Source organism: Thalia democratica, chromosome 2, assembly GCF_965202585.1.
Source record: "Thalia democratica chromosome 2, ktThaDemo2.hap1.1, whole genome shotgun sequence".
NCBI lineage: Eukaryota > Metazoa > Chordata > Thaliacea > Salpida > Salpidae > Thalia > Thalia democratica.
Genome location: NC_139166.1, coordinates 59,405,351 through 59,430,013, shown reverse-complemented (window position 1 = coordinate 59,430,013; position 24,663 = coordinate 59,405,351). Strand labels below are relative to the sequence as shown.

The 24,663-nt window shown below is 26.5% G+C and overlaps 1 protein-coding gene and 1 pseudogene across 1 annotated transcript; one reads left to right on the top strand and one right to left on the bottom strand.

Annotated features, from left to right (window-relative positions):
* Positions 1-994: 994 nt before the first annotated feature.
* Positions 995-23,442, bottom strand: LOC145829366 (KICSTOR complex protein ITFG2-like). The gene is given in 9 exon segments (XM_082937134.1): positions 995-1,035; positions 2,114-2,266; positions 2,475-2,621; positions 2,783-2,898; positions 2,901-2,947; positions 15,499-15,593; positions 20,007-20,169; positions 22,418-22,564; positions 23,418-23,442. Coding segments are annotated over 7 exon segments (627 nt in total). The 5' UTR covers positions 20,064-20,169; positions 22,418-22,564; positions 23,418-23,442; the 3' UTR covers positions 995-1,023.
* Positions 12,325-15,281, top strand: LOC145830193 (puromycin-sensitive aminopeptidase-like; annotated as a pseudogene).
* Positions 23,443-24,663: the final 1,221 nt, after the last annotated feature.

Here is a 24,663-nt window from a genome sequence, read left to right as displayed (position 1 = left end):
GGTTTTGCCGAATAGAGTTAAATTGTTAACAAATATGAAACAGTTCTACCAAAGAGTATCAAGCCTTTTTTTTTGTATTAAATTTATTCTGTTTTATTAAAATTGTTACGTCTCATTTTGTGAATTGTAAAAATGTATTAGCCGTAATTACTTTTTTGGGGATAGTATTTTCTTTTTAATTGTAGTCTAGGTAAAATTTATACTTATGAGCTCTATTTTTCTAACAACTTGACCTAATACATATCAAGTCAGCATGTCACATAATAAATTATACTTAAATGTTCTTTTATTAGACAAATTTTTATGATAAAAAAACAAGTGAAGTGTTCTTAAATAATTTACATGAACCATTATATTTGTAATTTACCTAATGCTTAAACATATATTATTTATAGATAGTGTTAATAGAAGAACAATGATTATAAAGGTTCCTAATTAGTTTAAAAAAATGATTTTTGTAGGAAAAAAAAATGCCACAGTCAGTTAAGTGTTATAAAAAACTTGTAACTTTTTTTAATAAGTTTTATACTTAAAACAAAAATTAATGTAAACACTTAATGCTAAATACTATTTGTATTAAAAATTACTAAAATTTATTTTGTATTAAAAATTACTAAAATTTCTGTCAACTAAATTTTCAATATAATTTTCAAAGATAGTAAAAAGCAGTTTTAAATAATACAATAAAACGCTAAAAATAAACATAATCTTTGAATTATTGAACATGAAAACATAGAAATAAACAATAAATTCATTAAATACCACTAAAAACAAATTGCTTTTGAAAACTATTTTTTTAACCTTAATTAAACTTAATAAAATTTTACAGTAAAAAGTTAAAAACTTGATTTACATATAATACAAAACAAAATTCTAAAAGTACATATTAAAAACCATTTCTTAATTTTCTAAAATTAAATTTCATTTTATCTTTTCTGTTTCTCGTGACCACGTGTTTATGAGCTCATTTAGCTTTTTGAGGCTGTCTAACATTGGCTTCTCATGTAAGACACATTTTAATATTTATTTTTTGCCCTGTTGAGTAAAAATAAAGACTTGAGTTAGTTCACTATACATTTAGTATATGAATTTATTTTATATTTTTAAGTTCTATTTTACAAAATAGTTTATAAGAAATAGTTTTAATACAATAAAAATGTTAATGGAAAAAAATTTATAAGCTTGTAATGTTTTTTTTAGTCATCATAACTAATAACTAAAATAAAACAAGAAACTACAAAAAGAGAGGTAAAAAAATTACATAAAACACATGATACGTTTATGTTAAGGTTATCAAAATATTTATGTCAAACTAAAATGTTATTTTACTTTTATAAAAATTTTAAATCTATTAAATAGTATCTTTTTAAGTTTAATAACTAAAAAACTTTTGCTTTATCACCTTGTACTTTATTCGAGCACTGTCAAATTTCTGAACAAAAATTTGTAAAAAAGCTAAAAAGTTTATCTAGTTTATTTAATCAAATCTGTAAATAAAAATATATTTAACTTATTTTAAGAGTTTTATTGTGTTTAGGAGCAATTTTTTGTAAATTTGTGATTTTTAACTTTAAAAATTGCAAATTGAATACCATTGTATGATAAATGCTGTGCACTTAGGTTTTTTAAACATGTTGATGCACTGTGGTTTGATTGTATCTACTAGAGTAAAACACGCTGAAACTTCTGAATAAGCATCACAATAAATAAATCATAATGATTAAAAGTATATTTTAACATGATTTTAATTTATGTGCACTTTAAAAATATTTTTATCAAATTCTGCAGTCTACGGTATAGTACAAACTTCAGGAACACTGATCTAAACTTATAAACGAAAGGTATGTGTTTACAATTTTTTTTTTAATTGTATACTTCAATACTTATATACTTTTGTTATAAAAAACACACTTTGGTTTGAACACATTTTTAAAAACTAATTGTTACATATATTTTAATTATTTCTAAAAAAGCTATTAACCAGCACAGTTTTACTAGGAGAAAAAATTTTAAAAAAGTTAACTATAACCAACATTAGTTTAAATACTAAGTTCAAAAACCTTTTGGTCCAATACTTTTTGTCCAATAGCTTTCTGAAAACTTCAGTTATTACCTGACAATTTTCAGCTTCCGTGGTCAGATCGCTGGCGGTTAGAAACGGCAGTCTGACGTCATAATACAAATATATTTTGCCGGTGAAATCCGCGTAGGCCAGACTGGGAAAATTTTCCGCTACGTCGTAACTGAACTTTCCCGCGCAAAACGACTGCAAAGTTGTTTAAACAATTGATATTTAGTAAAAATTAATGACATAGCTGTAATCACTACGGAACGAACTTTAACTAAAATTATTTTCAAATGCCAGCTTAAAATTTTGAAGAATTATGATGTTTACTAACAAAACATCAACACTTTTTCTTGGAATATAGTTAATAACAGTACTAGGAACGAAATCAAACAACAACCCATACAACCTGCACGTTTTTGTGGAAATGGTACCTGACAACGTTGCGGTCGTGGTCCAGTATGTACGTCTGTCCGTCCCACGCGCACACAATCACTTCCTCCCTACTGTCCCCCAACACGTCCAACTTGGCCATGGCGAACAATTGGTGGTCCACCTGTTTATTATACTTCTCTAAATTAAATCTATCTATTTTTATTTTAAGTATTAATAATAACATATTATTTATGAGTTTGTTATGAACATCACCTTTTGACCTCCTAACAAGTCTATTATTGGATTTTATCTAACAAAAAATAAAACCATACGAAAACGTACTTGCACAGACCACAGAATGGTGCATTCTTCCATGAGCTTGATGGTGCCATCTAGCGTGCAAAGCGCGAAATATCCCGGCTCCTTCTTGCCGTTGCGGTCGACTTTGCTGTCTTTTTGATGTCGCCGATTATCTGGCACGTCACCGTCGGGTTGGACCTTGTTCGGCTGTTTGAAAAATATCCTAGTTTAATAATGATTTGAACTGAGTTAATAAAAATATTGAATTTAAAGCTTTGTAATAAATATTTATGACCAATTGTGGCAACACTAGCTTAATGAGAAAAACTTATTTAAGAGTGTTATAATTTATAGTTTGAATCTTACACTATATAATCTGGAGTTGATGATGAAGAGCAATAATAAAAAAGTTTAAGCAGTTTTAACGGTGCTTTTTTGAGAAATGTTGTTGGAATGGACCATAGCTTTTTAATTTTCTTTAAAGGAAGCCTTTTGAGAAAAGTTTGGGAAATCCTGGTTGAATTATTTTTTAAAACAAAGTATAATATTTTGAGTTAGACTGCTGTAAATATTGGCCAAGCAGTCGAAAAAAAGTTGTGAAGCAAAAAAAGAAATATAAAACTAAGCTTTTTGATAGTGACGTGCATAATTTACAGCATGAGTTAAAAGTTTTAAAAATTATTAGTTAAAAAACTTTACATAAACAAATAATTATAAAGAAAAATAAACATCTGCAAGCAGAAAATGTTTATTGTAGTAAAGTTGCTTTATTAATGCATTATGGAGAAAAAAATTAAAAACTAAAAGAAAACTTGTGAAGCCGAATAATAATTTGATTATGTTAAGCTTTGAAAGGTTGTTAACTAAGATTAATTCAAGATATAGAGTTTTATAATAACATCAGTGTATATTTTTAATATTTTGTATACAGCTTTTGTAAATTTAGCTAAATATGTTTGTGTTGTATAGTACTAAAACTAATTGTTTTACACTCAACTTGACTTTTAAACTTATTATGTTTATAGAGTAATTAAAATAACTTTTAATTATGAGAGAATTTATAGATTTCATCTTCTCACGCTTTAACTACAAATATGCATAACTTGAAAAAAACTGTTTTACTTTAAATGATGAGTGATGGACAAGTATTTCATTCAAAGCTTTTGTTAATTTAAGGTAATATTATACATTATAGTGTTTTTATTCAGACTTTGTTTGTTTTCAGAAATTTAGTTAAAGTATACTTAGGCAGAACTTTAAACAGTTTAAATAATGATTTTTTTTTGTTTTTAAAATGCAGTTTATAAAAGAAAGATATTTTAAGCTTCAAGAGGTATTTGTAAACTGTTTAATTTAATTTCAATGTTGGTTATGTTTTTTGATCTAAAGTATCTTTTGAAAGTTTTGAGGTAAAATATTGATAGTGGTAACTAGCTTTAAAAAATATTAAAAAAATCTCTTACAGGTTTCAACAAATGTATTATTTAGCAAATTTTTTCCTCGCATGATTTAACTGCTTGAATAACTACTAAAAGTTTATTTTAAAGTGTTTTATTAAGCTAAATCAAATATATTCAGCTTTATTCCAAAGGTATAAAGTTTTTAAAATTGTTTATATGTCTGTACAACAATCTACAAAGACAATCGGCTTAAATAAATTAAACATAGTAACTAAATAGTCAATAAGTTATTATGTGTAAGGATGACTATCTAATTTAATTAGGTTCAGTGGTTCATTTTGTGCTAACATCTTACTTGCTTTTTAAATACAACTTTCTTTTTAAACTTTGTGTCTTTTTTAATATATGTTGTTACTTAAATTAATTTTTTTACAATGATATAAAAAATAGTAACGATATTATTAGCAAGTAGCTATAATTGTTATAACTATTCAAAATTTAAATTTAGTGTTTGTTAACAAAAGATCCTAGTGAAACAAGTTCACTGGAATATAAAATAAAAACAAATTATACAGTAATCTTCCTTTATTGTACCAACATATTTTTCTGTGTGTTAACGGATTAACACACTTCAACTGGGTTCTGTAAAAAAATAAAAACTGTAATGAAAGAATAGAAGCTAAAGTAGGTGTATATGTGTTCATTAAAATAAAAATAATTTATACAGATTTTTAGAGGTTAATAGTTAATAATAAGTAAAATACTTAATGTTAAATCCGACTTTTATGAAACTGTACAATATTAGTAATTATTAAGTCTAAATTAAGTAAAGTAAACTAAAATACACAACAAAACAACAAATCATAATATAAACCACTTATATGAATGGAAAGAATAACTAATTCAAATTTATTTACCGTTGCTAATGATTGAACAAAATATATCTAATAATTACATCACAATATATATGAACATTAGGAAAGCTACTTAATTTGTATTATAAAGTTAGATAATTTATTCTTTGTGTTTAGGAAATAAGTAAAGCGCTTTAATATGTAAAGTAGTATGTAATCTATTTTGAATAACAAGTAAAACAATAACCATTAATTAGTGAATCAATAAATTTAACAACGGTAAAGAAAATAAAAGTCACAGGAACTTGTTTTGTGAAATTTTAATTTATTAAATGTTTATAATGATTAAGTCTAAATTATAAAAAAATCAAAGTTAGATGTAATTAGGAAGCAGATTTAGTTTAAATGTAAAAATTAAATAAAACAAAGCACAAAAACAAACTTATTACAAAGCACTGACCGATAATTAAGTCACAGCGACATACATAAAACCACAATGACTTAAATCCATATATATTGTTTGTAAAAGTTATTAAAGTAATCGATATTTGTTTTATAAAGAAGCAGTCGGGTGTTTCAATTAAAGATCCTATGCAGACATTTTAAATATTTAATATGTATGGGATCTTTAATTTATGGGAGCTTTATGGTTTCACCTGTTGAATTTAAATACTAAAAGCAGTTATCAGTCAATTAAATTTAAAGGTGTTAATATTTAGCAAATTTAAAAAGGGCTACTAATTATGTATTTTTGCGCAGAAAAAATATTAAACACCTTCACACTACACTGGGTTCATATTAAAAAAGTATACATAAAATTTAATTTACATATTAGTTTATTTTCAATTTTTATCATTTGATAAAAGATACACCTTAGTAGTTTTGAAAAATATTAAGATTTTTTTTACAAATGTATGTGTGGGAAATATGTTGTTAATCTACCTTATGAGGCACTTAAAAAAAGAAAAAAAAACAACTTATCAAAATTCATTAAAAGTATTCAAAACTATTTAATGCCAAATAAGAAAAGCATCTGAAGTCATAAATCAGTATGCTAAAGTTTTTCATCAGAAATATTTTAAAATTAAACTACAGTATAGCAGGTTACATTCTATTAAGGGTATAGAGGGATTAAACATTTTTTTAAAATTTAGTCTTATTTTTTACATAATTAGATAAGCTACTTGTTACTTTTTACCGCTTGTTCAAACTCAAAGTAACTTTTGAGATAAAAGCGATCATTTAATAGGTCCTTATGGGAGGCGCAAACTAAAACGGCAAAAATAGACTATTTAATAAAAAATATAGCTCCTCATTCAGTTTGTGAACAATTGTTTTAAAACTTTTTCAGAGCAAATTTTTAATAAATTTTAACAACTTGTAGGAAACTGATTTTTTAATAAAAAAAATTAAAATAAATTAAACAAAATATATTTATTTATTTTTTAATTTTGGTCATACTTTTTTAATAACTTTTTTTTTTTCAAAAATCCGCTTCCACAAGTTGTTTGAAATGTTAAAAAGTACATTTAAAAAAAAATTGAATTAAATTGCTTTAAAAATGAAGGAGAATATAGATTTTTAGTGAATTTTTAAAAATTACAAGAAAATTGCTCTTGAGAATCATACGCTTGTATTGGAATTCTTTTACAAATTTTTTGTATCTAAGAAGTTATTGAATTTTTTTTTGTTCTGTAAAAACTATCTTATAGTTATAGTGTATACTCTAAGTTTTGAAATAAAAGCCAAATCTATTTTTTGTAAAAAAAATGTTGGACTCCCTATGCCCTTAAGAAAAGTTCTATACAAAATAAGTATAGTTCAAGTCTCTTAATAAGTTTTTCTTTAAAATTTTATTTTTAAATTAACAAAAAAGGTTGTTAGTGTGTAAGCATGTTAAGATAACTTTGGTAAACAGTACTACTGCTTTTAATTACTGTATTTCATTAGTACAATTTATAAAACAATTTAAATTTATTTTTAAACACTTTTTTATACTTTTCCCCTCTTTATCAAAAAAAATTTAGATAAAATTTAAAGAAAAAATTAAAAGATATTTTATTTAAACTGTTATTCTTACAAGTTAAAACTTTTACCTTGGTAGTATAAAAATTTTGAAACTTTAGTGTTGGGCAAAATGTTGACTATAGATATATTGAATATATTGAATATTGAACTTGTTTCTACTAAGTGTTATTAAGTGGTCTTAACTGTTAAATAAATGAAAATAATTATAAACTAAAATCAGAAATAATAAAGAAATGAAATTAAACTTGAAGCAAAATGCATTCTACAAAACCAGTTGTAGCTAAAAGAGCCAAGAGTAACACCTTAAAATGCTAAGTAAAAATGTAAACACAGTTCTGTTTTTTTTTTAAATACAAGTTTTATGAGAGTTTAACAATGTTAAGATGAGTATAGTAAATAATAACACTATTTTTAGTTGCTATGTGTCATTAATATTTTAAGTACTATAAAATTTTATTGCTTTTTTTATTGTTTTTACAGCCTCCCACACGTGTTTTAAATTAAAAAACTAGAGTCAGGTGAAATCATTAAATATTTATGAAATTATAGGTTTTACTATCTATTCTAGCTGTTAAATATTTAGCCTTGTTAGTGTTATTTATTTTTAATAAATAGTTTAATTTAATTCATTTCTCGGATAAATGTTGCATATGCGCCTTTTTAGAGCGCTTTAATTTTTTTTTAACGTTTAAAAAACTAAATATTTTAAACAACTCAAAGCTAATTAGAAGCAGCAACTGTAGTTATAAGTTAGTATGTAAAATTTAACATTATAAATTCCGTAAATAAAACCAAATATACCAGTATTACATTCTATTAAATCAGTTGTAGCTTCAAGAGCCAAGAGGAACAGCGTAAGTTAAAAAACTATATTTTTTTAAAACTATTTATCTTCAGTTTAAAGTTTAAGTGTCTATGTTTAGCTGATAATTATTTTGAATTGGGATTAAAAACTTAAAAAAAAACATTGTTTTCATTATATACTAACTGAAGCTTCGCCTTAGTAATTTTTAAAACATTAAATACTTTTTTTTAGATGAATGTGTGTGAAATAAGTTGAATATGTGCTTACTTAAAGCACTAAAAAAAAACCGTATGAAAACACATTGAAAGTACTTAAAATAATTTAATGCTAGTAAAAAGTAGCTACTGGATATTTAAAAAGTATGCTAAAGTTTTACTTCAGAAATGATTTCGAAATGTTACTATATAACAGCAGAATATTCAAAATTAAATTAGCTGTGGCTAAAGAGCTAACAGTAACAACTTAATTGCAATACATACTAAAATCAAATACATTTTAAATTTCAGATTATGTAGTTCTATTTATTTCTAAGTAACTATGGTATGAGAGAGTAAAATTGTTAAGATGAATTTGTTGAACAGTACTACTGATTCAAGATACTATATGTCATACATTAAGTATCATAGAATTTCATTAACATATTAAAAAAAATTATTCCTCCCACTCCTGTTTTAAATTAAATTTTAGAAAAATATTAAGATGCTTTTGTAAATTAGTTATAATTTTTTTAGTTTCTACATTTTATTAATATGTTTCATTTTACAAAATTTATATTATAATATAATGCAGTTCTATAATTTTCCCCTTCATCAATAAACTAACAAGAGAAAAAAGGTGAATGAAACTTCACTTAAGTTTTTATTCTTAGTAGTAATAAATATTAAAAGAATGATATTGTTTTACAACTTATTAAATGGGGTCCAATGATTTAAATATTATTTGATATAAAAGAAAATAATATATTTTATAAAGTGTTGTTTAGTGGATTTAATTATTTACTAATTGATACTGTTTAAAAACTTGAATCAGAAATATTTGAAGATGATACTATATTATAGCAAAATGCATTTTATAAAATCAGTTGTAGGTAAAAGAGCTAAGAGTAACATCTTAAGATGTAAGCCAAAAATTTACAAATAATATAAAAGTTTATGGTTATGTTGTCATGTTTACTTTAAATATTTGTGTTATGGGAAGCTTAGTGAACAATTATATTTTAAATTTAATCTTCAGTAAAATAGTATAATATTAACATTTTTGTTAGCTGTAACAAAGTTTGCCTTGATAGTTTTAAATATTTCTAATGTATTTTTTTAATTATATTACTGATTCATGTTGAATATGCACCTTTTTAAAGCACTAAAAGTCTTATCAATTTTTATTAACAACACCTGAACTACTTAAAGCTGTTTATCAGTGGCAAGTGAGTTATAAAATACTATAGCAACATATTGCACAACAAGTTTTGAAAATTTAACTACAGCAAAGCAGCATGCATTATTTAAAGTCAGTTGTAGCTAAAAGTGTGAATAGTAAAAACTTAAGTTGTAAATTTTATAACAATATAATCATATACTAGATGACAACCTAAATTGATAGCATTCACAAAAAACTGGTCGTGAAAAAAGTAAAACATCTAATGTATTAGAGAACTGTCTAAATTGTTATTTCTGTTTCAATAATAAAAACTCTGAGTTTTATTATTTTCTAAATGCTTCTAAACTTGAATTTACCTTTTGCAATATTTTGACAAAGTAAAATTTATATCAGGGGTCGGCAGCCTGATGATACTCGCGGGCCAATTTTCCTAGAAAAAATTGCTCGCGGGCTGCATTTATTTAAAAAAAAATAGTTATCAAAAGAAAAATCTTATTTAAGATCAAAAATATAATAAATTAAGCAATATTAGAGGACAAGTAAAGAGTATATTTGAATATTTAATTTTTGTTGTTTTTAAAATGTATATTTTCGGCTAAAAAGGAGCTAGCGGGCCGAAAACTTTAACTTTGAGGGCTGCATTTGGCCCGCGGGCCGCAGTTTGCCGACCCCTGATCTATATCATCAGATTATGAAATTCTATTTTCTCTCGATATACTGTGTAGGTGGGGCGCCCACTATTGTTGTTTAGAATTATGACTTCACACTACAAACGAATGTGGATAAAAAAAACAGCTGTTTGCTACTTAAGCATTCAGTTCAGTTATTAAAAGTTGGAGGTAGGTAAAATAAATCACATATAAATAAAGTTTTAGATTATGCTGTTTTATTTGTAAGTATTTGTTAAGTGTAAGGATGTTAAATCAACAGTTTATGGTTTCATCTGTTTAGCTAACACTTTGAATTTTGTTTAAATTAGTTGTAGTACAGTAACCTCTCGGATCTTTACGCACTCGTGACGTTACGCACTCTCGTTTAGTTACGCATTTCAGAACTCTATAAAATTCAGAATATAAAAATTTTAATTTTTTTTAATATTGCACAAATCAGGTTTAATGTATATTTCTAAATTAAAATATGTTTTTGAATGCTAACACACCTCTCTATATCTTTAGACTTCGTAAATTTATGTTCCTTGACTAATTGATAAACATTTAGTTATACCTCAGTATATCAGAAATTTTGTTAAAAATAAGAGATTAAATCAAAATTCAGAAATAAACATGACTGTGTTTAATAATGATATAATGAGAGTTTAAAACACAAAGAAATAATACAGCAGTCTTGCCCTATATATTAATAAACACCATTTTATAATTGTAAAGATATGCTTAATTATAAATTGAATTTGCTAAGTAGAATAGAATATAAATGTCACATATAAATAAAGATAAAGATAATTTCTACTTATTATTAAAATAGTAAAATTATTTCTACTCGTATTATTATTATTTTATAGAAATTCAAATCCTTTTTTTTAATATATGTATAGTTTTATCTGTTGTTTCCATATTTATAAATGAAGTAAACAAATAATTAAAAGTGGGAAAGTGCCCAGTCTGCTTTTACTAAAAGCAATATTAAAAAACAGCCATTATAGTGAGTATATTTGGTACCTCTCGTTTCTTTACGATCTCTCATATCTTTACGCACTTTTTCTGTGGACACAATGTGCGTAAATAAGCGAGAGGTTACTGTATTGACAACTAAGAGTATAAGCTTTTTTGAAAAAAAAAAACAATTATTCAAACATATTTGAAGTGACTGGTGATATTGTTTTGGTTGTTATAAATAACTATGTTACGAATATGTAAGAATGTTAAAATGAGTTTAGTGAACAGTACCATTACTTTAAATTGATATATGTCGTATGTTTGGTATTATACAATTTCATTACTTTATTAATAAACTTATATAGCCATACAACACCTGTTTAAATCAAAATGTTTAAAATATGGATTCTATTGTGAACATTAGATATACTTGTTAATATTAACAACCACATAAAAATAAAATGCAACAAAATATAATAAATGGCATTTTATTAGCTGATAATATAATATTGTAACAATATAATAAATTAAATAAAGCATATAATTTTTTACAATATGCGATGTAGCCTAATTTGGTAATAATAAACTTATTGTGTTACACCAGTGCTTCTGAAATGGGGTTCCGCGGAACCCTAGGGTTCCGCAACGCCTCTCAGGAGTTCCGGGAAGCCTTTCGAAATTTAAAAAAGAAATTTGAAAGAAAAAGAAACATAATCATAAAACTTAAAAAAAATAGAACACATAAAATGGAAAACATATATAATTATAGCATTCATTGATCTGCTTAGTGTGTATCTAGCGGTAGGACTTTTAATGGGTGTTCATTATTAATAGGTGCCCTGTTTGCAAAAATGTTTGCAAATTTTTTAAATTTTTATTTTGAAAATGCATATTGACATGCTTGTTGCTAAAAGACAAGTTCAAGTTTCGCACTAAATGTTTTTTATTTATTTTTCGTTTGGCATCTTACCCATTCATTACAGTAGTCTGTGAATTCGATTAGGTTCATGTTCATTTCGTTATTATTTGTAGCTCTCATTTTGTTTTTATTATGCAAGGAAAGATTTTTATGACGTTGCGTTTAACATGTTTGTTTTCGTTTATTTATTATAGAATCATAAAATATCTATTGCCTCTGGCGCACTTTGAGTTTGACTTGACTTAATACTATTACAATTGGTATAATTTCTAACAATGATATAGTTTTGCTAAAAAATCGTTTTTCACTGAAATTCTTTTGTTTTCTGCAGGAAATATTATATTAAACATTTTATGTAAAATTAAAATTAGGGGTTCCGCGGAAAAGTTGAACTTTGGAAAAGGGTTCCGCCACTAGAAAAAGGTTCAGAAGCACTGTGTTACACTATGTTTACCTAGGATTTAAATTTGCATAGTGAAGTTAATCTTCAAACACTATATTATATAGATAATTATTAAATAAAAAATTCAATATATTTAAACATTCTAACTCAACAGACGTATATAAACAATTAAAATAAATACTACAATGGAGTTTTCTCGTTTGCCTACCAACGTTACACCTATAAACTATGATGTCACATTGACACCTTCATTCGAAACTTTTACTTTTGAAGGAAACCAATCAGTTGACTTATATGTAAGTTTTGATTTCAGTAAAACTTTTATGCTGACGATAGTTATATTCATTATTATTTTTTGCTTTATTTGTAGTTTTCGACTTTAAGTGTATTTAAATATTTTATATTTTTAATTAAGTATTAAATACCTAAACATACTTTTTAACTATCAACATACAACTTATTATCAACAAACTATAATGGCATATAGGAGATCATCAGTTGTTATAAATATAGGAGTGAAACATTGTTTTGTTGATAATAAACTGTAAAAATAAGAATAGATAAAAATCTTCTTAAATCTAATTAAGTCGAAAACTTTGAATAAAATCACGCAACATCATAGACGATATTGATTAAAAGTGTAATCAAAAACGGTTTAAGGACTAAAAAAAATAACTTATAACAGGTCAATGAAGCCACGAAGGAAATTAAAATGAACAGCAAAGAATTGAAAATCAAAGAGTGCAGCCTTCAACATTCAGGAGTTAGTGTCGTTCCAACTCAGGTGAATCTCAACAAAGACGATGAGACTTGCACTCTGGTTTTCGAGGATGTGATTCCTGTGGGTCCTGCAGTCCTCAGAATGAGTTTCAAAGGAATTCACAACGATGAAATGGCCGGATTTTACCGCACTTTAGTCACAAACAAGGACGGTGTTGAATATTACAACTTGATCACTCAGTTCGAGGCAACCGACGCCAGACGTTGCCTTCCTTGCTGGGACGAGCCCGCATTGAAAGCAACTTTTGATGCTACTTTAATTGTACCAAAAGACCTCGTTGCCTTGTCAAACATGAATGTCATCAGCGAAGTAGTTCTTGAAGATAAAGTAACAAAGAAGGTCGTCTTCGCAAAGACAAAGAAGATGTCAACTTACCTGCTGGCTTTTGTAGTTGGAGCATTCGACTACGTTCAAGGCAAGACTAATGACGGGGTCGAAGTCAAAGTTTACACTCCACCAGGAAAATCAAGTCAAGGAAATTACCCTTTGGAAGTCACTATCAAATCAGTGGAGTACTTTACAGAGTTCTTTTCCTGCCCATACCCAATGAACAAACTTGATTTGATTGCTATCACCGACTTTGCTTGCAGCGCCATGGAAAACTAGGGACTGATCACTTACAGAGAGTCAGCTCTTCTCGTAGACGAAATGGAATCTTCCGTAGCGCAGAAATGTTGGGTAACAATAGTTGTTTGCCATGAAGTGTCTCACCAGTGGTTCGGAAACCTGGTCACCATGGAATGGTGGACTCACTTGTGGCTCAACGAAGGGTTTGCAACTTTTATGATGTACGATGCAGGACACATTTGTGACCATGACTTAAAAGTTTGGGAGCAGTACGTTAATGATGTCACAATAAAGGCATTAGATGCTGACAGCCTAGAAAACAGTCACGCTATTGAAATTCCAGTCAATCATCCAGGTGAAATTGGGGAAATTTTCGATGCTATTTCTTACCAAAAAGGAAGTAACATCATAGGAATGATTCACTCTTGGATCGGAGCAGATAAGTTCAAAGAAGGCATGAAGGCGTATTTTAAAAAGCACGCATACTCCAACACACAAACAGAAGATTTGTGGAAATGTTTCGAAGATGCTAGCAGTAAGCCAGTTGAAGAGGTTATGTCAACTTGGACCAAACAGATGGGGTACCCTGTTATTGACGTGTATGTTGCTAGCCAAAACGACAACTCTGTAACACTGAATTTATCCCAGAAAAAGTTTTGTATTTCTTCATGTGATGAAAGTGGCAGCTCGTGGCAAGTGCCAATTACAATATCCACATCAACCTCTGAAGAACAACAATCTTTTATCTTTTCATCAAAGTCAGATCGGATAACAGTGGAAGGTGTTGGTGCAAACGACTGGTTTAAAATCAACCCAGGGTTTATTGGCTTCTACAGAGTGAATTACAGCCAAGATATTTTGTCCAAACTAATTACCAAAATTGAAAACGGACAACTTAACTGCTTTGATCGTCTCAACATAGTCAGTGACGTCCATGCAATGGCTACAACTGGACAAACTTCGTTTGCCACATATCTTGAGTTGCTAAAAGTTTTCAAAAGCGAAAAGGAGTATCCAGTGTGGAAGGAGATCGTCAAAAGCCTAAGCGCAATGACTAAGCTTATGTGGAATGACGATGAAGCTTCAAACAAGTTTTCTCAATTCAAAAAAGATCTTTTCAGTAGCGCCATGGCCCATATTGGTATGGAAGCTAAACAAAATGAATCTCATTTGGATGCCAGCTTGAGAGCGCTTCTCATCACAGTTTCAAACGACGACCAAGTCAAGCAAGAGTGCATGGAAATTATGAACAACTTCTTCAAGAACTCAACACCAATCAGTCCAGAAATTCGTTCTTCCGACTACGAAGTTTACACTTCAAAAGGAGGTCTTGAGGCTTTAAACATCATGGTAGAGCTCCACAAGAAAGTTGATTCCATGGAAGAGAAGAGTGAAATCGAAGCAGCTTTGGGATGCGTACAGGGTTTGGAATGTCTCAAACTTGTTCAAAACTACATGATGTCAAGCCACGTGCGTGACAACGAAAAATACAAGATCCTTAATGGCATGGCAACAAGATCCAAGTTGGGTCGAGACGAATCTTGGAAGTTTGTCAAGGAACAGTGGGGTGTCTTTTACGGGAAGTTCAAGGGAAGTCACCACTTGGGCAAGATCGTTGAAGCTTCTACTCCTAATTTTGCGACTGAAGAAATGCTAAAAGAAGTGAAAGAGTTTTTGACTGACAAAATTAGCAAGACTTGTGAGAGAAAACTCAAGCAATGTGTAGAGCAGATCAGGCTCAAAATTCAGTTGTGGCAGAAAAATAGTCAATCCTTGAAGGACTATTTCAACTAAAGTAGAACTATTAAGTTTTTATTTAGGCTTTCATGAGTGCATTATTTTTATCATACAAAGGTCGTTTACAATAAAAGCATAGTAAAAATATTTGCTTGTAATTAATTTTAAAACTTCTAAATATAGTTTTTTTTCTTCAGCTTTTTATTCTCGATGTTAGTTCATGAATTTAAACAATATATTTTAAGCTAGTTTATATATGTAAAAGATTAAGAACCTCGACAAAGTGGTGAATATAACGAATCCAGCGCCCCAAACATTGTAGTGACTGATAAGATTCACGTCTTCATCAATGTCTTTCACGCTAGATTCCTGAGTAAATATTAAACAATTTATATAAACTTCATATAATAAAAACAAATAGCTTTGAAAATCATTAAAGTAGTGTGATATGCAACGTGTAAGGTGTTGAATACAACATTTTAATAAAAATGTAGTTTTTTGTTTATTTAAGAAAATTTACGAAAAATAAAACAATTTAGTTATTATAGATATCAAAAAAGATTTTTACAAAAACACAAAAAAATATAATACAACTTACTAAAATTAATTAGTACATGTTCTAAACTATTTTCGTATTCATATCAGCTTAATTATAATTTAACTTTCACACGTATGAAGAAAAAGTTTGTAGAAAGAAATTTAAAAAATTAAACCAGTAAGAAATACATACAGGATCACCATTTAGTATAATGACATTATTTGTCAATGTTATACCCATTTTTTACTGTTAACTATATATAAAGAAGAAACTGCAATATTGTATGACTACCAGTGAAAAGCACGATATTTTAACAAACATATTTAATAAAATATTCCATAGTAAATCTTATTGCGGCAATAGGGGAGTAAACAGCTTTTACAAGAGTTCACATTTGTCCTTAAATAAAAGTTAAAAGTATACTTCAACAGAACAAGAATGTTTTAATTATTTTACAAGATACAAACAGATTTGTGAAAATTTCTCTTACAAACATTTTTAGAACAAATTTTTCATTGCTGTTTATCTCAGAACTTAGAAAATTTATCAAAATATCAAGTCTACCCTTATACAGTTTAAAAGAAATTTATTTCAAGTTTCAGATATTTTTCAATCATACGGAATTTTAAAAGGAAGTTAACTATTTCTACTTGATTTTAGTTCAATAGTTTATATTTGTTTAATTAAAAACATATATACTTATACATTTTAACAATAAATAAGCCTTTGTACATTTTATCAACATATAAATAAAGTATCCCAACACTTTTTAGTAAATGTGTTAATACATTTTGGTGAAAAGCGGCAAAAACATATTTAGAAGTATATTAAACAAAAAATTGAGTATTACATTTATAGTTCGGTATAAAATACTTTAGTTAATAATTTATAGTCAATTTTGTACAAGTTGTCAGTAGTTTATCAAATATTAGTCTGGTAAGTTATAAAAAATAATGCTCAAAAACTGTCGGAGCAGACTTTGTTAAGGGCGTAGGGGGGGGGGGTGTACCTTAATTTTATAAGTTGATCTTATATTATAGAGTTTTATCTGAGCTATCAGACATTTTTAACTGCTTGAAAAAACTCAAAGTAACTTTTGAGATATGAGCGATCAAAGTTGGTGACCTAGGTTCCTTATAAAAGGCGAAAACTAAAAACGCGAAAAAAGACCATTTTACTAAAAATCTATCTCCTCCTTCATTTTTTACGCAATTTTCTTCAAATTTTCACAGAAAGTGTATTATTGAATAAGAAAAAATAAAATTTTTATTAAATGAAAAACCACCTTTTTTTATCTGAAATTTTTATTTTTTTTATTTCTAAAATTCCAACATTCAAAGTCTTTTAAACTATAAAAGGAACGTTTCCTGAAAGTTTGAGGTCTATAGCTAAAAAAATGAAGAAGAAAATAGATTTTTAGTATTTTTTTTAATATCTGAGTAAATTGACCCCAAAAAATTTTATTTTATTTATCTTTATTTTATTAGCTACACTTTCCTTTCCTCTTAAAATGATTATCTTTTCAAATTGTTTTTGTTTCCTTGCTAGCTGATAATTTCCATTTTTTTTTTGTTGAAATTACTTCTGAATAACTAATCTTAAAAATTTTAAGGTTGAAATTTTAGAGCTTTGTAAACGTAATGGTCAGTTATGTATGTAACAAAAACTTAAGGGCATAGGGGGGGGGGGGTAAATACCCTTTTTGGTTTTTGATCTTATTTTATATAGTGATTACTAAGCTACAAGACACTTTTTGCAGATTTAAAAATTCAAAATAATTTTTGAGATATAGCTGGTCAAAGTCGGAAACAACAATAGGATCCTTATGGGAGGCGCAACCTATTTTATTATTATTAATTATAAACTTATTGTGTATTAATTTTCAAAGTCAGTAGCAAAAATTGATTATTTAAGTTTGTCATTTACTTTTTTTATTTTTCAACATATGTTGTTTACTTAGGTGGTCTAGGTTTGATTTTCTTGGTGTAAAGTTAAAAGTGAACAATATACAATGTTAAAGCCATAGGGGTCCGATAGGGGTTTCTAATTTCTATAATACTATCTCAGCTACCAGAAAGTTTTCACAGCTTAAAAACACAGTGTAGAATTTTAAATTAAGAGGATAACTTTGTAAGTTTAATTTTAGTACGTGCGATCTAATATAAACAAAAAAAATATTTAAAATCTAACTACTCCTTTATTTTTCAATACATTTTCTTACAATTTTTACAATTAACTCTTAATAAACTTTAAAATACTAAGACTTGGAACTTTTTAATTTGGAGGTAAAGTCTCTTTATTTATTTAAAAGGGAGATCATTTATATTGGAGTTAAAGTTGAAAGTTTATATTTAAAGTTTTGTTCGAATTCCATTATTTCAGATATTAATACTAATTAAAATTTCTTAATTTACATTCGAAGTCTCTAACTCCAACAAAAAAGAAGATAACAAGGTTGTCAAATGTTTATGGCAAATTTTCCAAGTTTTTAAAAACTTTTCCAGATTTTCAATTTTTTTTTCCAGTTCTTTAAAATTACACATAAATTAAGGGTCTTTTTTAGTTTAAAATTAAGTTAAAAAAAAATTTATTAAAAAGTATAACGACATAAAACGATATTTATAAATTTCTTTATATGTGTTTTAAAATAAAAAAAATTGATAAGATATATTTTTGTGTTAAATCGTAATTTTACTGCTTAAACTGTAAAAGTTGTTTAAAATTCCAGGTTTTTTTTTTATTTCTCAAATTCCAAGTTTTCCAGGATTCCAGGTTTTTTGGCAACCCTGAGATAAGTTTTAATGACATTTTCAATTTGTGGGAAAATGATTATAAAAAACTGTGGGCTTTAATTTTGAACAGAAACTTTTAACAAGTCTGACAAGTTTTGAAATTTAACTGGAATTTAATATTAAAGTGACTTATAATTCTGCTTGAAGCTTTTGTATAAAACTTTATAACTTATCAACAAAAATACCTTGATCCCTATGGCAGTAGTAGAATTATTGTAGCTTATTAAGACCATTAAACAATATCAGAATACAACATTAAAACTAGTATATAATATTTTAATCAAAACAATGTTGCTAATATTTTTAATTATTTTTTTCTATTACTATAATTTACTATAATCAAACATTCTGATATTATTATTATTATAATTACAATACAATATATTTTTCTAATTGCTAACTTATTCTAATCTAAATAATTAACAAAAAGCATTTCTACTTTCTCTCTCTTTTTACTTTCATTTACTTTCTTTTTACGCATGAATAGTTATTTTGTATTTATTAATAGTTGCCTAAAACGTGCTTATTCTTATTTTGTTGAAGCCTGAAGAGATTGACTATCTGTCTTTCGAAACAGCTGTTGTTAAACAAAATAAACTATAGCACTCTACTTGTAATTATTTTTTTCAAAAAACAAAAATAGTCAAAGGGCTATTGAAAGGCTACTAATAAGACAATAAGTTTAAGCCTTAAAGTTTGTAAAGAATTGCTTATTTAAACAAAAACTTGTAAAGATAGCTAGTTTATATCGAATGGAAAAAGCTCATGTAGCAGCTTAAAAAATATAGATTTTATCTAAAGTTTCAAGTATTAAAAAAATTGAAAGTTTTAGAAAAATTGCTATAAGCGAAAATATTTTAATAACTTTAGTAAAGTACCAACAATAAAATGTATTATAATAGTTTTAAGAAATCTAAATTAAATGAAAAAAACTAGCAGATTTTTCTATATAAATTAATAAAAATCATGTTAACTTTTGATATTTAGTAAAGTGGAAAGATCAATGGTTATTAACAATAATAATTGAACATTTCAAGATTAAAACCTACTTTTGGACTCATCTAAAAAAATAAAGTTTATTTGTTAGATGTGAAAAGTACATTTTTTAGAAGTATTTATATTTTTTAGGGATGTGGTTCATAATTAAATTAAAGTATTAATTCTTTTAAGTGCTTTATTTTTTGTAGAAGTATTTTCTACAAAAACAAAACTTTAAATTTTAACATTTAGAAGGATATAAAAAAATTGAAACTATTTAAAAGTGGTAACTCGCAAAAAAACAATTACTATAACAAGTAACATGTGATTTTTGTTCAAAGCTAAGTTGGCTAAAGTGAATTAAACAAATTTGCAACACTCATCAAAATTATACTTACAATCAACCTGGAACTTTTTAAGATTCAAACTAACAAACAAATACTAAACATAATTCAGAAACTATATCAGACCAACCCAGTCTTTCTTGTTGATTCTCAGGACTGCATAGGAGCAACCGGGTTGGGAAACCATCAACTTGGCCTGCTCGTTCTCACCGCAGTGAATTGCAATGTTGCCTGCAAAATGCTGCAATCTCCATATCTGCAACGTCTGCAATTTGCACTTCTTTTCATTCCACCTTGTAATAAAAATGTACTGATAGATTCACATAAAATGAAATTCTTATTCTTGAAATACAGTGACCTCTTGCATCTTTACGCACTGGTAATGTTACGCACTCTCATTTAGTTACACATTTTAGAATTCTAAAAAATTCAAAAAGTTAAAACTTTTTTTTTTATATTGCACAAATTAGGTTTATTATATATTTTTAATTTAAAATATGTTTTTCAATGCTAACTCACCTCTCTATATCTTTAGACTTTGTAAACTTATGTTTGTTGACTAATTGATAAACATTTAGTTATACCTCAGTATATCATAAATTTTGTTAACAATAAGAGATTAAATCAAAATTCACATTGCACATTTTTAGTTTGTTCCTCCCATAAGGATCCTATTGTACTCTATGACTTTGATTTTTCTAGCTTAGTTGTCTTAACACCCCTCCTTTTATACCTTTAAGGCCATAGGGGGTAAGCCATGTTTTTTACAAATTGATCTTATTTTATAAAGTTTTTTCTAAGCTTCAAGATGTTTTTATCATTTTAAAAAATCCGAATTATTTTTTGAGATATGACCAGTCAAAGTCGGGCCGCATAATAGGTTCCCTATGGGAAGGGAAAACTAAAACAGCAAAAAAAAGACTATTTCATTTAAAATCTATCTTCTCCTACATTTTTCAAGCAATTTTCTCAAAACTTTCACAGTCTAATCTTTATACAATAACAAGAATACGTTACTTGGAATTAAACAAATTTCTTGTAAAAATATTTTTTTTTTTGAAAAAAAAACACTTTTATTTTTAATTTTTGTGATAAAACTTTTATTTTTCAAATTAATAAAATTCTAAAGTAACGTTTTTTCCTTTTATTATAAAGAACGTTTCCTTAAAATTTGAAGAAGATTGCTTAAAAAATGAAGGAGGAGATAGATTTTTGTGAATTTTAAAATTTCCAAGAAAATTGACCTAGAAAAATTTGCGGTCCATACATTTATATTGGAAAACTTTTACAAAAAACAAATATCTCAAAATTTAAATGATATTTTTGAATTCTATAAAAACTGGCTTGTAGTTTGTACTTAAAGCTTTCATATAAAAGCCAAAGTTAATTTTTGTAAAAAAAAATGTTTTCCCCCTATGGCCTTAAACAATTAGAATATTTTAATTCCTTAAATCCTTATAGCATGAAATTTCATTCCTACTCAAAAAATCCATTAATATATCTTTAACACAATGCAAGACAAGTCTATCCTTATGTGGGCAAAGGTCAAGTTAAAAAAGTTGTAGTAGCATAAACAATTTTTATTAAACATTTTTCTTATATTTTATATATTTTTGATCAAAAGAAGAAATCCAGCACAGCACCAAATGCATATTTTTGTAAAAGGTTATAGAAACAAATTTTAATACAGAAACCACACTATTTCTTAATTCTAAACAAATGCTTAATTATAAATTGAATTTGCTAAGTAGAATAGAATATAAATTTGAAGTAATAATAAGTCACATATAAATAAAGATAAAGATAAAATCTACTAATTATTAAAATTAGTAAACTTTTTCAACAAATATTACTATTTTATATAAATTTAAATCCTTTTTTTCACATATGTATACATAGTTTTATCTTTTGTATTCATTTTTATAAATAAAAGTTAACAAATTGTTAAAATTGGAGAAGTCCCCAGTCTACTTTTAACTAGAAGCAGTATCAAAAAACAGCCATTATAGTAAGTACATGTGGTAACTCTTGTATCTTTACAATCTCTTGTATCTTTACGCATTTTGTCTGTGGACACAATGTGCGTAAATAAGCAAGAGGTTACTTTATGTAAACTATTTTGAATTCTATCTTTATTTAAAATGGTTATTATAAGAATGTTTTTATATTAATATCAATATTTATTTTGCAAACTAAAACATTACCTTAAGTATACTACTGCTAGTGCAGTACTGCTTTTTGCACGTAGAATAATTATGTGCAATGTTTTTTGAAGGGTTAATTTATGTTGCCAAATTTTAAGTTAAAAACTTTAATTATTTAATTTGAACCAAAAGTATAAAAAACAGTAGAAACATTAAATTTCCCAATCAAACTATATAACTATCTATTGTTAAAACAAAAACTTTACAAATTTAGTAAAGTTATGTAATACTATACATAAAATAACGATAAATACAATATTTAAAATAAGTAAATTTTATATTAAGCCTCAAGGTGTAAATACTTCAAAAATAAATTGTTAAAAAATAGCTTTAATACCTGTATGCAGACACATAGCAGTCAGTGTGAGAAACAAGAAGTTCCAATTTGCCATTTTTATTTATGTCGTCCAACAGAACGTGACTGGCATTTTCAAGTATTCTGTATTTCTTAACAGTATGCGAAAGCGTTCCATTTGATTTTTCTCTGATGTAAAGTTAGAAAACATCTTTTTTAAAATAATAAATTTTGTACTTTAAACTACATTAAGTTAATATTTTTATAGAATATTTCATTGAAACTTAATAAAAGTATAAATGAAAGAGGTGGCAAATTTGAAAACAAAAATTAAAACAATAAATTTATAATTAAATTAAAAACTCTATAAAATCTGGCTGGTAATTAAGTAAAAGCCAATGTTAATTTTTGTAGAAAAAAATATTGGATCCCTCCCCTATGGCCTTTTTATAAAACATAAAGTCATTATTAGAACAACACCTTTTAGTTACTCTATACAGAGTAAATTGTCAATTGTTTTTTGTCAAACTTTCTCCAGGTTTTCAAAAATTTTTCAGGTTTTTAAAATTACATGTTTAAGGATCTATATTAAGTCTGATTTAAGTTTAAGGTAGAAAACTGGGTTAAATAATATATTGACATTGAAAACATATACTAAAGCTTCTTTAAATGTGTTTTTTAATAAAAATAGATTTACAACAAAAAAGTGTTATCTATACAATAAATTTTTGTGTCAAATCAAAATTTTATTAATTGAAATGTAAAGTTGTTGAAAATTCTTCCAATTCCAGGTGTTTCCAGATATTTGCTTAAATTCTCAAATTTTAGGTTTTTTAGGATCCAGGTTTTTTGGCAACAATGTCTATATTGTAAAATTTTCGATTATAGCATATTTACATACTTTTTTTTAAATTAAATGTTTAACTTTTTTTTACCATTTATCAACTTTCAGTACCAATTATACCTAATTAATCAAATTTTAATACCATACACTATTTTTACAATAAAAGTAATTATAATAAACAAGTAAACAAAAACTAACAAGAATTACAACAGGCAAACTCATTGTAACCATCTCCACAAAAATCAGCAAAAACCATACAATTTAGATTAATTTTTCCATTTACTTTCCAGCTCTACGTGTTGAACTAAAGTGACACTTTGCATATTCAACGTACTGCTTACTTTTTTATTTATTATAAATATTTTTAAAAATTTTTGGCTAAATGAATTTTGAAAAAACTATTATACTGCTAAATAGTTACAGCTTGGGTTGTTTTATGTTTCTTTGCTTTTGAGATGTTAATTGTTCCAACTATTTCGTAAATTTACAAAGTTTGCATGTAAGTAGAAATATTGATGGTGAAAATTAGTGGTTCGATTTAATAAAACAGATTAAAAAAGTTATGCGACTAGAACAGTAGATAGTTCTGGAAAAGACGATAAAAAGTATTTAAAAGGTGTACGACTCGATAACCAAAATTTTTATTTTTGTATACCAGGTCTTGAGACCATACTTTTTAAGCTTTCCTTTTTTTAATTCGATTAACAACTAACTACGTAATAAGAATTTTTTTTAAAGTTTGTTGTAGTTTGAAGTATAGTATTACTTGTATAGTTTTGTTAATTATATCAATATTGCAGAAAATAAAGACATAAATGTTTCAAATAAAAATAGCTTAAAACATTACACAGATGTATAAAAAATAAAAGTTTAGTTTTAAAATGTTATGCTTTCTTTTAGTATGTATTAGTTTTTTAACTGTTAATATTTATAAAAAACTTAGAAAAATGTATGCATAATAAAAATATGCTAAGCTAAAATACACTTGTTTTACAAATAATTACAAAAACTTGAGTCAAAAAACGTATTTTATAAGGGTCGGCTACAGTATTATGTCTTAGGGTTTTTTATTAGGGTAATGAATGGCTTAGAGAAATTAATGATACATCAATATGTTGAAAACATTAAAATGCCTTCAACTAACCAAAACTAAACTTTTTATTAAAAAAAAAGTAGTTTAATAATTTAACTATTTTAGTTGTTGCTATGTTTCCTTCAACTGTATTTGTTTAGTATGTATTTGAGCTTAGTTTTTCTAAGCTGCGTATAAAACTCACTAAATAAAGACTACTTAAACTTTTAGTTTTCGATTTATTGCATTTTATTAAGCAATAAGATTGTATGAGTAGTTGATTATTTTATACGTTGTTTAAAAATGATAACTACCTTTTAATTTTCTTATTGTTATAATTTTCGACCAGGTTCAGTTGAATTAACTAAGATA